The sequence below is a fragment of the Phoca vitulina genome, unplaced genomic scaffold (assembly GCF_004348235.1).
Source record: "Phoca vitulina isolate PV1807 unplaced genomic scaffold, GSC_HSeal_1.0 scaffold19, whole genome shotgun sequence".
Lineage (NCBI taxonomy): Eukaryota > Metazoa > Chordata > Mammalia > Carnivora > Phocidae > Phoca > Phoca vitulina.
The window spans coordinates 8,188,751-8,201,240 of record NW_022589722.1 but is presented as its reverse complement, the minus strand read 5'-3'; the positions used below and the strand labels follow the sequence as shown (position 1 = coordinate 8,201,240).

Sequence of the window (12,490 nt, the reverse complement as noted above, 5' to 3'; positions counted from 1 at the left end):
TGGCCTTCCTAAGTGATCTCATTTGTTAAGTCTTTCTGCAGTATTATCTCTTGATCTTCATAGCAACTCTGCATGAGAGGCGGTCTTAATTATGATATAGATAAGTCTGCTGAGACTCAGAGCAGTGTAAATTATTTGCTCAAAAGTAATAGTTAAGTAAGCAGTGCAGTAGGAGTTTGAACCCGTTACTTCTAGACTTGAAGAAATCACACTGTACTTCACTGTCTTTCTACCAAAGAATAATATAAAACTAGGTGTTTCATAGTTAACCATGTGTGAGTAGTAGCAGGAAGGATTTTATATCCTACCCATTTTTGCCTTTTTTGGGAAAAAAATTGACTCCCAAGGTCTGTGGGTGAGACTTGTTCCATTTGGTTTGGATTTTATTCTTTTTTCCTCCCATAATTTATGTTATGGGTTTGTTTGGGAAATCAGTGCCATGTAGTCAAATAATTATGCATCTGTTCATTATATCAAAATCCATGAGAACTTGAGAGCATATAAAAACTGTTTCAAAAGGTTTTCCACACTTAAAAGCTTATGCTAGAATGTGTTCTGATTAAATCTTAAAATTGATCAGGCCATGTGATATGTTTAATATGTACATTCTTTAGAAAGACACTTATTTTGAGGAGGAACTGAAGATGAGGAAGGAATGCTGAATCTCTGACAATGTGTTCTAAGAGTAATTTTGAGGCTATTTTGGGATATGATCTTGGAGGCCCTTCTGGCAGCTTTTTATAGCCTTGAATAGAGCTGCTACTACTTTGTGTAACCAGGGAGTGGGATTTTGGGGCTCTTAGACCCCCAGCCTCCCAATCTCCCTCCTTATGGATTTCTAAAAATAGGAAGACCTGGGGCAAAACAAAAGGAGGATGGAGGTGAGGAGAGGTCACAATTCAAGGAATTTTACCATCTAGGTTTTTTCTCATTCCTTTACTCTTACTGTTGATCCTTAATATCTTGATTGATTGATTGATTGATGCTAAAAATGAAGCCTGGCCTCTTTTGTTCTAATTCCATGTTGGAGGACTTCCCACAGTGGGGGGGGCTTCATTATTGCCTCTTGAGATTTTTTTTTTTTTTTTTTGAGATTTTATTTACTTGAGAGAGGAAGAGAGAGCTTGAGAGCAAGAGAGCACACACACACTGGGGGCGGGGAGGGGCAGAGAGGGAGAATCAGACAGGGAGCCCAATGCGGGGGCTTGATCCCAGAACCCTGGGATCATGACCCAAGCTGAAGACAGACACTTAATCATCTGAGCCACCCAGGTGCCCCTGTTCTTGAGGATTTTTAATGCTCTAAGAATGTTTTACTTTGAACCTAAAGAACATTTTGCTGAAAGTAGTTTATAGCATTTCAGTTTCTCATTTGCCCTTGTATTGCCACGATTAAAACAAAGCAAAAAAACTAGTCTCTAATTAAAGTACTAAAGGCATTACTTTAAATGGCTATGGGTTTAACACAGTTTGGAAAAGGGTTTAATTTTTTATCTGCATCTTATGATTATTTCAGTATATGACAGGGAAATCTCTCTTAGTATGTGCCCTGTAGGCTGTAGAATGAAATGGTGTAAGGTGTAGGATTTTTCTTTTTTTTTTCTTTTTAAAGATTTTATTTATTCATTTGAGACACAGAGATACAGAGAGAGAGCGAGCATGAGCAGGGAGAGAGGCAGAGGGAGAAGGAGAAGCAGGCTCCCTGCTGAGCCAGGAGCCCGATGTGGGGCTCGATCCCAGGACCCTGGGATCATGACCTGAGCCGAAGGCAGATGCTTAACCATCTGAGCCACCCAGGTGCCCCGGTGTAGGATTTTTCTTAAGTGAAGGCAGTGTAAATACAATATTCTCATTGTTCTTCATATCTAAAACTTTAGGTATAGCAGTGTTCTAAAACTTCGACTGCACATGCCTATTCAAAATGTTGAAAATATGTTACTAATATATAAAATTACACATGGTATTGTCAGTTTCTTTTATTGAGTGTTAACTATTTTTGGCTGACAGTAAGTTTATAAATAGAAGTTAGATTATTTCTTCCCATGCCTGAATGGATCCTTTTGTTTTCCTCTTGTGATGTGCACATCCTGCTCTGAATAACACTGCTTTAATGTTAAAGATGCAATTCTGATAGTTTATTCCTTGTTCTTTGTAACATCAAATAGATTCATAATTCAGCAAGTATTTATTGAACATCTGTGGTGCCAGGCACTGTTCCAAACGCTGAGGATATGGCAGTAAATAAAACAGGCACAAATCTCCTTTTATGGCACTTCCATTCTGAGCAAAATAAGTGAGATGTGTAATATGTTAGTAGTGCTGTGGAGATAAAATTAGGGGAACAGGGATAGGAAGGGTGTGGGATAGGGTGGAAATGGGCTTTTTCAGTTTCAATTATGGAGGCCTTACTAAGAAAACACATTTGAATGAAGATCTTAGGAGCTCTGAGGGAGCAAACCAGATAGAAATTTCAGGGGAAAAAAAGCGAGGGCAAAGCTTTTGAGGGAGGAGTATGCCTGGCAGGTTGGAAAATTACCAAGCTGCTAATCTGGCTGGAGCAAAGTGCCAGAGTGGGAGTATTGGGGGAAACATAGCCGAAGATGAGTTAAGAATAGCCAGAGTGAGGGGATCATATAAAGCCTCTTCTTGGGGGGCCATTATAAGGACTTTGAAAGATCCATGAAACAGACCCAGGAGGGAGTGGGGAACAAAGTCAGCAGCAAGAAGAACGAAGTTAGGCTATTGCAGTATGCCAGCCGAGAGCTGATGGTGGCTTGGATTAGAAGTGTAGCCGCAGGGTGGTAAGAAGCAGTCCAGTAGATTTTGAAATTCAAGTGAACAAAATATGCCAATCAGGTTAGATATGGTGGGGTATGAAGGAAAAGATTTGATCAATTGGAAGGATGGCTTGATGGTGAAGAAGGCTTTGAGGGAAGAGCAGGTTGAAGGTGGGGAAAGTCATGCAAAGTTTGGGATGCTTATTAAGATACTCAAGAGGAGCTGTTGAACAGGTGGTTATGGATAAAAGAGGCGTGATCTAGGGGAGAGATCTGTGCTGGATATGAATTTGGGGAGACATCATATACAGGGTGTATTTAGTATTTAGATTCATTGGACAATATGGGATCACTATGGAAGAGTGTAGATAAAGAAGCCCTAGTACAGAGCCTTGGCGCACTTCAGTGTTGGGGAGTCAGGGAGGGAACCAGCAAGGAGTTGCAGCCAGACAAGTAGAAGAGAATCAGGAGAGCTTGGCTACAGGAAGCTGGGTGGTGGTTGGCAAGGACCAGCTGGGTAAGATGTTACAGTTAGGTCAAATAAGATGAAGATTAAGCATTGGCCATTTGATTTAACTGTGTGGGAATCACTGGTGACCTCAACAGACAGGTTATTGGATAGACCCTGATTGGAGAGTTGTGTTCAAGATAGGAGGGAGGAGGAAAATTGGAGACAATCAAGTATAGATTACTTTGAAAGAGCAGCAAAGCAGTGGGGCATTAGCTGGTGGGGGTGGGGGGAGAGTGAGGTCAAGGTTATTTTCTCCTCTTACTGGGAGAAATTACAGCAAATTTGTACAGTTTGGGGAAAGATCCAGTGAAGAGGGGGAACTGATGATTCAGGAGAGTTTCGAAAGAGATGCTAGGGCAATGTCCGTGGATAGGTGAGAAGGAGATGAGATCTAGTGCTTTAGAGGAGAGGTCAGTCTTAGCCGAGAGTGATGGCCATTTCCTTCACAGTGACAGGAGGACAGGCAAAGCACATGGGTACACAGTTGAAGGTGGGTGTACAAATGCTACAGTGGGAAGCATGTCTGTTTTCTCGTGAAATAGAAAGCAGAGTCATCAGCCAAAAGTGAGGGTGAGGATAGAGGTACTGGAGGTTTGAAGAGAGAGGGAAGAGTGTTATAGTTATTTAGGAGAGAGGGAGAAAGATGGAAAAGAGACCTAATGATTGTTGGCGAGCAGCATTAAAGTGTTTGGTGTCAAGGTTGTATATAGTTCTAGCTAGCTCTGTTCAGGTGCCTAGGCACTTGGCCCTCCCTCCTACATTCAGATTTCCAGTGACTTTTAGAACTAATTTTACTTTTTAAAAAATTAATTAATTAGAAGATTTTATTTTTAAGTAATCTCCACACCCAACGTGCAGCTGGAACTCACAACACTAAGACCAAGAGTCGCATGCTCTGCTGACTGAGTCAGCCAGGCACCCCTAATTGTACTTTTTAAAGGTTTTGGTAGAGTTTAAACAGAGTAAGTTGCCTTTATTTACCTATGTGATAATCCCAGTGTTATTTTCTTTTTTCTCTTCTCTCTCCCCTCCTCTCTCCTCCACTCCCCTCTCCTCACTTCTCTCCTTAGTATAAAATCAGTTTCATTAGCCTAATTTTTATTATCAACATATTTTCAGACATTTGTAGTTGTAGTGTATGTCATCAGTATTCACTTGCAGTTGCATTGAGGTGATTGGGATTATGTAAATAGTCTTTTAACTTGGTGTTTAGCAAAGTGACATTTGTTTCATAAATGTATCATGTTTTTCTGTTGTAGGAAACCCAGCGTTTGCTGGCAGAACCAGTTCCTGGCATTAAAGCAGAACCAGATGAGAGCAACGCCCGTTATTTTCATGTGGTCATTGCTGGCCCCCAGGATTCCCCCTTTGAGGGAGGGACTTTTAAGCTTGAACTATTCCTACCAGAAGAATACCCGATGGCAGCCCCTAAAGTACGTTTCATGACCAAAATTTATCATCCTAATGTAGACAAGTTGGGAAGAATATGTTTAGATATTTTGAAAGGTAAGTGTTACCTTTATTAATATATGCTATTAAGATTTCTCCTTTTTCTCTTAAGCATTCTGTATTGAGAATCTGAACATTGTAATCTTGCCTTATATAAAGACCACAAAGGTCTGTGGGAATGCAATGCAGGAGTTCTGGGGCTGTTGTTTCATGCTGATCATTCTGGGCCTGTTGCCTTCATAGATAAGTGGTCCCCAGCACTGCAGATCCGCACAGTTCTGCTATCGATCCAGGCTTTGTTAAGTGCTCCCAATCCAGATGATCCATTAGCAAATGATGTAGCGGAGCAGTGGAAGACCAACGAAGCCCAAGCCATAGAAACAGGTATTTAATACCCATTCTCCTTCACACCACTTCCACTTTTTAAAACAAATATGTACTACCTTTTTAATTTTTAATATTTATTTATTTATTTATTTATTTTATTTTTAAAGATTTCATTTATTTCTTTGAGATACAGAGAGAGAGAGAGCATGAGCAGGGGGAGAGGCAGAGGGAGAGGGAGAAGCAGGCTCCCCGCTGAGCCAGGAGCCCAATGTGGGTCTCAGCCCAGGACCCTGGGATCATGACACTAGCCGAAGGCAGACGCTTAACCATCTGAGCCACTCAGGCGCCCTATACTACCTTTTTAAAAACATCTTTTCGAGTCTTAACAAAAAGAAAAAATATATTAAGAGGAATAAGTCAGATCCTGTTTCTAATATGTAAACACCTCTTAACAACAGATGTTTAAGTTCCAAGTTAGGGCCTGCTTCATGACCCCCAGATGTAAAGACAGCCTATAATTGGGAGCTCTTAACTTGTATAACCTGCACTACCTGGTTTATCAAATATTTGGTGTGTACCATTCATCTAGCAGTACATGAATACACTAGAAAACTTCTGAACTCTTTTGAGCTGCTTTTGTAATTCATCTGATCAATAAAACTATGTCAGTTTATAGCTAGGGAGTTTGAAATGAGTAGGATTCTTCTTGTTACAGATTTTAACAAAATTAGTGGAGAGCATGTCTAGAAATGGAGACAAAAGGAGACAACTCTTTTCATTCTGCTGAATTTTGTAGAACTTCTGGATTCCGTTGTAGTGTTTTGGTAATTAGATATACACACAGTCTGTCTGATCCAGATGACAGAAAATGGCATGAATTTAACAGAATACTGCTTTATGTTTACAGAGTTTGGAAAGTAACATATTGAACTAAGTAAAATAATAATTGCACGTTTGTTTTTGTCTACAGCTAGAGCATGGACTAGGCTATATGCCATGAATAATATATAAAATCGATCTGATCATCAAGTGTGCATCACTTCTCCTGTTCTGCCAAGACTTCTTCCTTTTTTGTTTGCATTTAATGGACACAGTCTTAGAAACATTACAGAATAAAAGCCCAGACATCTTCAGTCCTTTGGTGATTAAATGCACATTAGCAAATCTATGTCTTGTCCTGATTCATTGTTGTAAAGCATGAGCAGAGGCTAGAAGTACCATCTGGATTGTTGTGAAACGTTTAAAAGCAGTGGCCCTTCTCTGCTTTTATTCATTTCCCCCTCATGGTTTGAGTATAAAGCACTGTGAATGAAGGTAGCTGTCAGGTTAGCTGCAGGGGTGTGGGTGTTTTTCTTTATTACTTTTTTTGAGGGGGAGAGGTAGTTTTATTTTAATTTTATGGGCTCCTTTCCCCCTTTTTATGGTGATCTAATTGCATTGGTTAAAAGCAGCTAACCAGTTCTTTAGAATATGCTCTCTAGCCAAGTCTAACTTTATTTAGACGCTGTAGATGGACAAGCTTGATTGTTTGAACCAAAATGGGAACATTAAACAAACATCACAGCCCTCACTAATAACATTGTGACTTTGCTGTCAAGTGTAGAATCCTTCCTTCAAGAAAAAGCTTGTGACCATTTTGTATGGCTTGTCTGGAAACTTCTGTAAATCTTATGTTTTAGTAAAATATTTTTTGTTATTCTACTTTGCCTTTGTACAGTTTATTTTACTGTGCTTATTTCATTTTCCCAATGTGACAATCGTATTTAAAAATTAAAACTGATGGAACATTCTCTTTTGGTCTTCACCATCTGACAAGTTGATCCAGCAAGAGGTGGATTTTGCCAGTTTCTTTTCACTGATGCAAACTTGTGTTAAGATGTCACTGAATGGAGTATTTATAAGCTGGCCCTGAGCATGCATAAAGCGTCGGTATTTGATATTTTTTTTACCTCTAGAAATTTGAATAAATGTGTTTGTGTTGTCTGATTAGATGATCATAGGTGTCTTGCCATGATGTTTGACACTTACTGCACAGGACAGTCGCAGCAGAGCAGCCGCTGCGACTGACTTTATGTAGGACTCACACGCTGTGCCACATTTGTTTGTGTCTGGCACTTGGGATATGACCTTCTTCTTAGTTCTTGTCTGGAAACTTCACGTGTAACCACTGGTATGTGCTACTAGGAAACACCAATCTGATAATCATTTGGGGTTGCTGAGGCACTTAGGAGTCTTCCTTATAGACCCGATGAGCAGATCTCAAGCAGCCAGCTTGCGTAAGTGTCATCGGAAAGGTTTCTTCCTTTGAGAGTATCAGATCCTCAGTTAATGATTCTTTCATCCTTCAGTATTTGCTATGGGAGCTCCTATTGTTTGATATTCAGTAATTTTTTTCTGCATTGACAGAGTTCCTCCCCTCAAAAAACTGTTCTTTCCCACCCTTCTCCGTATCGAATTCCCTATCCTTGTTCTTTGTAAGTCATCAGTGTAGCCAGTCCTAAGTATGTAAATGTTAACCCGCAGGTGGGAACCTTTGTCTCTCGCAATTTAAGGTAATGGATATTGTAGCCCGTCTGAATTTCCCCCACTCTTGATTCTCTTAACTTCTGGAGTTTCTTCAGAATGTGGTGTATTTTATTGTGCTCCTATGTAAGATGAAGAATTATCTATTAAAATTACATTTTCAACATACAAAAGTTTTTGATGAGTGGTAACTGGTATCCTTCCAAATAAATGCATTGCTTGGAAACAAATGTTAGTTTAATTCAGAATAATTGTTCGTAACCTTAACGTTGTAAAGTTAAAGCTCTTAAGAGCAGTTGACATTTATAACAGTTCCTGTGCTGTAGAGGGTGTTTTGCAATCAAGGAAACTGAATCGCATTCTGGGGCCAAAATGAACACAAGCAGTTCCGTAGAGATGAGCTTTATTTAGTGCAGGTGGCACTACTTGTGATGATAGCTAGTATCACATAGTGATTTGTAAGTCCTAAAATTCCAGATTTAAATTCATTGTACCACAAAATATGTCTAGAATAGGACTCTTATGTCTACTTATTTGAGTTGTAGAAGTCCTAAATTAGTGGAATAATTCACTGTTTTTGTTTCAAATACATGAATTCCTGATTTTATGGCATCCTGTTTTTTCCTTTGTAATTTTGTTAAGAGCCCCCATTGTTTTGATAAGACTCTTTCTCAACCAGTGGGATGAAATGAGCCAGTTTGTTGGTTGAACGTGTTTAGGATTAAAGGAGCTCTGGGAGAGGCCAGGATAGATTCCCAAAACTGGCAGCTACCTCTGGCTTTTGGGCCTTTTCCTTGGCCCACACAATGTGATTGGTTAAAACATTCTGAATTCAGTGCCAACATTTTTAAAATTAGGAGATTCACGTGACAAAAAATCCCAAATTCTGGTAACTTAATGATGTGAAGATCTGGCAACTGTGACCATGCCCAGCATTTGTGCATAGCAACCTTCACCTTCTGGGAGGAAGCAGCCTCCAGATTAAGAGCGCATCTCTCCTCGTTCAGGGACTCTGCTTGCCTCAAGTCCCCTTCCAGGCCCGCTTTCTCCTTTGTGTAGTCCTCTTCCCTTATAAGCCTTTGATTTTGTAACTCCTAAGCTTAAGGGAACAGTGAATTTGACAAAAGTATTCTATGTGCCCAACACTACCACTTGGGGATGATTAAGTGAATGAGATTGGCATGCGGCTTTTCCTGTGGCCCTTCCAATGGGGGAGGGGCACAGACAAACTGCAGTTGCAACTCTGTCCTGGAGAAGGGAAGGAAGTACTTGGGAAGGGCCGCTCTTCTGGATTCCAGCCAGATGAACACCTCTAAGCTGGAGGAACACCATGTGCAAAGCCCTGGGGGAGAGGAAAAGAATCTGAATATGTAAGTGGCTTCTTGAGAATCTGTTCTGCCCATTAGGAGCTTCTCTGAAATCCTGAGGCATTGACAGGAGCTTTATGTTTATTTGGTTTTCTGTTTTGTTGTAGTACACTTTGTTTCCACACTAGTTATTCTTGGTTCTGCCTCGTAAGATCTTAGGTCCGCAGTGTGTAGAACTTAAACCCTGCTCTAGACCAAGAACATACTTTAATACAAAATTTAAAAAGCATTTTAAAATAAGCTTAAATACAAACTGATATTTAAACAAGCCACAGGTGCTGTGGTTTAGCACTGTTCAAAGAGAGTACTGGAGGAAATCTAGTGTCCTGCAAGACACCATAAACACATTAGCGAAATGGAACTGTTGGTGTCCTAGGAATGATAGAAATTGTCTTTATTTTTCTATTTGATGGTTCAGGAATCTTTTTTTTGGGGGGGGCTATTCTAGCCATATCACTTTTTGTTAGTTGCAGTAGCAAAGGTTTTAAAAAGTTAGCCTTATCTGGAAAAGCTGGCCAAAAAACAAATAATTAAATGCCATGATTATAGGGCAGCTAATTCATCAGTCGATTTAAGAAAAATGTAGTATCTCATTGGAATAATTATTTTTGGGCTGGGGTAACATTTCATTTAGCTATTTAGCATGCTGCTTAGGTTTAAGGAATTATATCAGGGGTTTATTTTTTAAATGATTTAATGATCACAAAAGCAAAACATGTTGAATGGAATAACTTGAAAGAAATATAAAGAATAAAAATCTGTAATCTTCCACCCAGCCTGGTGATACTTGTTTCGTTAACTATATGCTCCTGTGTTAATTTCCATTTCTCCTTGATGTTGGAAATTGGGAGGATTTGTTCCAAGGGTTAGCTTTGGTACAGCTTTTTTACAAATTGGGTAAGTTCTCATTGGCAGCAAAACTAGGAATTGGGGTACGGGTTTTTCCTTTTAGGTGTAGAACTTCACATGAAGAGTGCCCGTCCTCCTTCCTCTCCCCAGTTAACATCTTTGCCGTACTTCAGTTGGTCTCATTTCGTCTGTGCCTGTTGGTGTGGCATTTCAGTTATGTGGATGTAGAGTGCTACACAGCCAAGCCTCTACTGACTAGATAAAATTGTTTCAGTTTCTGATTTGGTTGTAGAAGCAGAATAATTGCCTTAAATCGACCTTGCTTATTGTCTCCTAGCAGAGTAACAACTGAAATCTCATCATTTAAAATACATTTTGTGGTGCTCATTAAGGAGCTTTTTACATTTTTCCTCTGCTAATCATTTGTATCTAGGGGACAAAACAGGTCTTAGAAGTTAGAAAGATTGATAATCTCACCTCATTTGTAGAGTACCTAGCAGGTTTCCTTTTTTACATACTCTGATCCATTCTCACCCACCATATGACTCTCTTTTGAAATAGTTCCATGATCTAGATTAGTAAATCCCAATTAAATCTCATTATAATCTAGCAAGTTTACAAAGTATTCTGGCTGAAATTCATGAGTAGACTAAAGACTCGTCAAAAGCAGTTCAGGTAAGGTAGGTTGGTTGCACTAGATTTGAACTTGGTGCTGTTTCTTTGTTTTGGGAGGAAGCATTAGGACTGAGTAACCAAGGGAATGAATAGGGCCAAAGTCTTACAATCTTTTTTTTTTCCTTCTAAAACACTAAATATTTGGGGCTCTGTGGTCCATGGGTCTGTCCACGTTACTCGCCTCTGCCATTGTTGGTGAGAAAGCATCCATAGACAATTTTAAATGGTTGGACATGCAGTGCTATGATAAAAGTTTAATTTTCACAGGTCACAAAATATTTTCAACCACTGAAAATGTAAAAAAAAAAAATAAAATGTTCTAAGTTTGTGAGCTGTACAAAGAGGTGGGGTCTAAGGTTTGTCCTGTAGGCTGTTACCAACCCCCTTGGCTGTGATTGATTATTCCCTGCTCTTGTATTAGAACCAAATGTGTCTCTCCTTCCCACTCCTTTAAAAAGTGATACATTACTGTTATTCCAATAACAAAGATGGTGTAGGTTTCCTTTTCCCCCTTTGCTGTTAATATACATATTTTGATAGTATGCACAGATTGAGCATTTATCAAGCCCAGTTTTTTCATGTGAGATTATTAAACATTTTCACACTGAAAATTTCTTGGAATATTAATTTTAAAATTATACAGGCTTTTAAAGAAAATAAATCCAGGTTCCTTTTTAAAAAGTGACCTTTAGTAGGTAATACTCTATAGTTCTTTTTAAAACGTGTTATTCAAAGTTTACACTTGGTGGCATCACATTTGGTATCCATATCATATCTATTGATCATAATTTAATCCCAGTTGCAACATTTAAATTGATGCCAGTTTTACAAAGCCTGCAATACCCATCTTTAACCATATTTTGATTGTACAACTTGTCTAAGTGTTTCAGTTGACTAGATTCCCAGAGGTGCAGCTGTAAAATTTTGCTAAGTAGTACTTAGTCGTTGTCCAAAAGGCTATACTGATACACGTGCACAGATCCTTACCTGACTTGAACGTTATTTGTGTCTGTGTAATCTTTACATGGATATATTTGTTGACCATTACCCCTTTAGGTGTGTGCATATTATTTCCCTGTCTCCCTTTAGTTGCCTAATTTTGGTATATAAATCTTTGTCCACATTCCTGGAGAGGGTTTGGGATTCCTAGTGTCATACTTTGATCAAAAGATATGTTTTCAAGGTTCTGGATACACATTAATGGTCAAAGTATTCTTTTAATTTCATTTAAGGAATGCATTTGATTAAAAATTGAGAAAAATGGGAGTTACAATACTGGCGTTGGTGTTTAAGAACCAGGAAATGTGATGTCCAGAGGGTAGTCAATATTCCACATAACTGGCAAGAATAACTTTGGGGATAATTAGTTGCAATCACGGCAAAGTAGAGGAATTTAAGACTGGTTTCTGACAAAAAGACAGTTGAGCCTTTGGATAAATTTGGGTCTTTGCTATAATGCAATGCCAAGAGAGGCCTTTAGGGCCTTCTCACCTTACTGCTAGAATTCAGCCAATGGCACTAGTCAGGAAGATATAAAAACAGGGAGGAAAGTAGCACCAGAGATGAGATGACTTTTCAACCTGATTTTTGTTCTACAGCTCCATGTAAAATGTTGCTAAATATTTGGGGGGAGGGGCACAATTTAAAATGTTGCTTTTGAAGATGGTACATGTAAGTCTGTAAAAAAAAATTTAAGTTGTAACACCTTGGAATCCCAGGGCCCTGAGATCACAACCTGAGCTGAAGTCATGCTTAACCTACTGAGCCATGCAGGTGCCCTTAGACTGTAACAGTCTTGTGGGCAGAAACTTATTCTGTGCTATGAGCAACAATGCTGGGCATAAAGCAGATTATTGTGCAGCTTCTGGTATACATTAGAAATTTATGAAACAAAGGGTTAGCTGGAAACTTCATTTGAGACAGAATAAACTACATGACAGCATTCGTTACAACCCAGTTCACTAAAAAGTAGTGTTTAGTCCTGTCACTTCGTCTACAAAGTTCAGCTTAAT

At 39.2% G+C, this 12,490-nt stretch overlaps 1 protein-coding gene across 1 annotated transcript in view; it reads left to right on the top strand.

Annotated features, from left to right (window-relative positions):
* UBE2N (ubiquitin conjugating enzyme E2 N) overlaps positions 1 to 7,751 on the top strand; it is a 37,934-nt gene extending 30,183 nt beyond the window's left edge. Inside the window, exons 2-4 of the mRNA XM_032416417.1 lie at positions 4,548 to 4,794; positions 4,981 to 5,121; positions 6,035 to 7,751. Coding sequence (XP_032272308.1) covers positions 4,548 to 4,794; positions 4,981 to 5,121; positions 6,035 to 6,075 — 429 coding nt within the window. The 3' untranslated portion in view covers positions 6,076 to 7,751. The remainder of the gene's footprint in view (positions 1 to 4,547; positions 4,795 to 4,980; positions 5,122 to 6,034) is intronic.
* Positions 7,752 to 12,490: the final 4,739 nt, after the last annotated feature.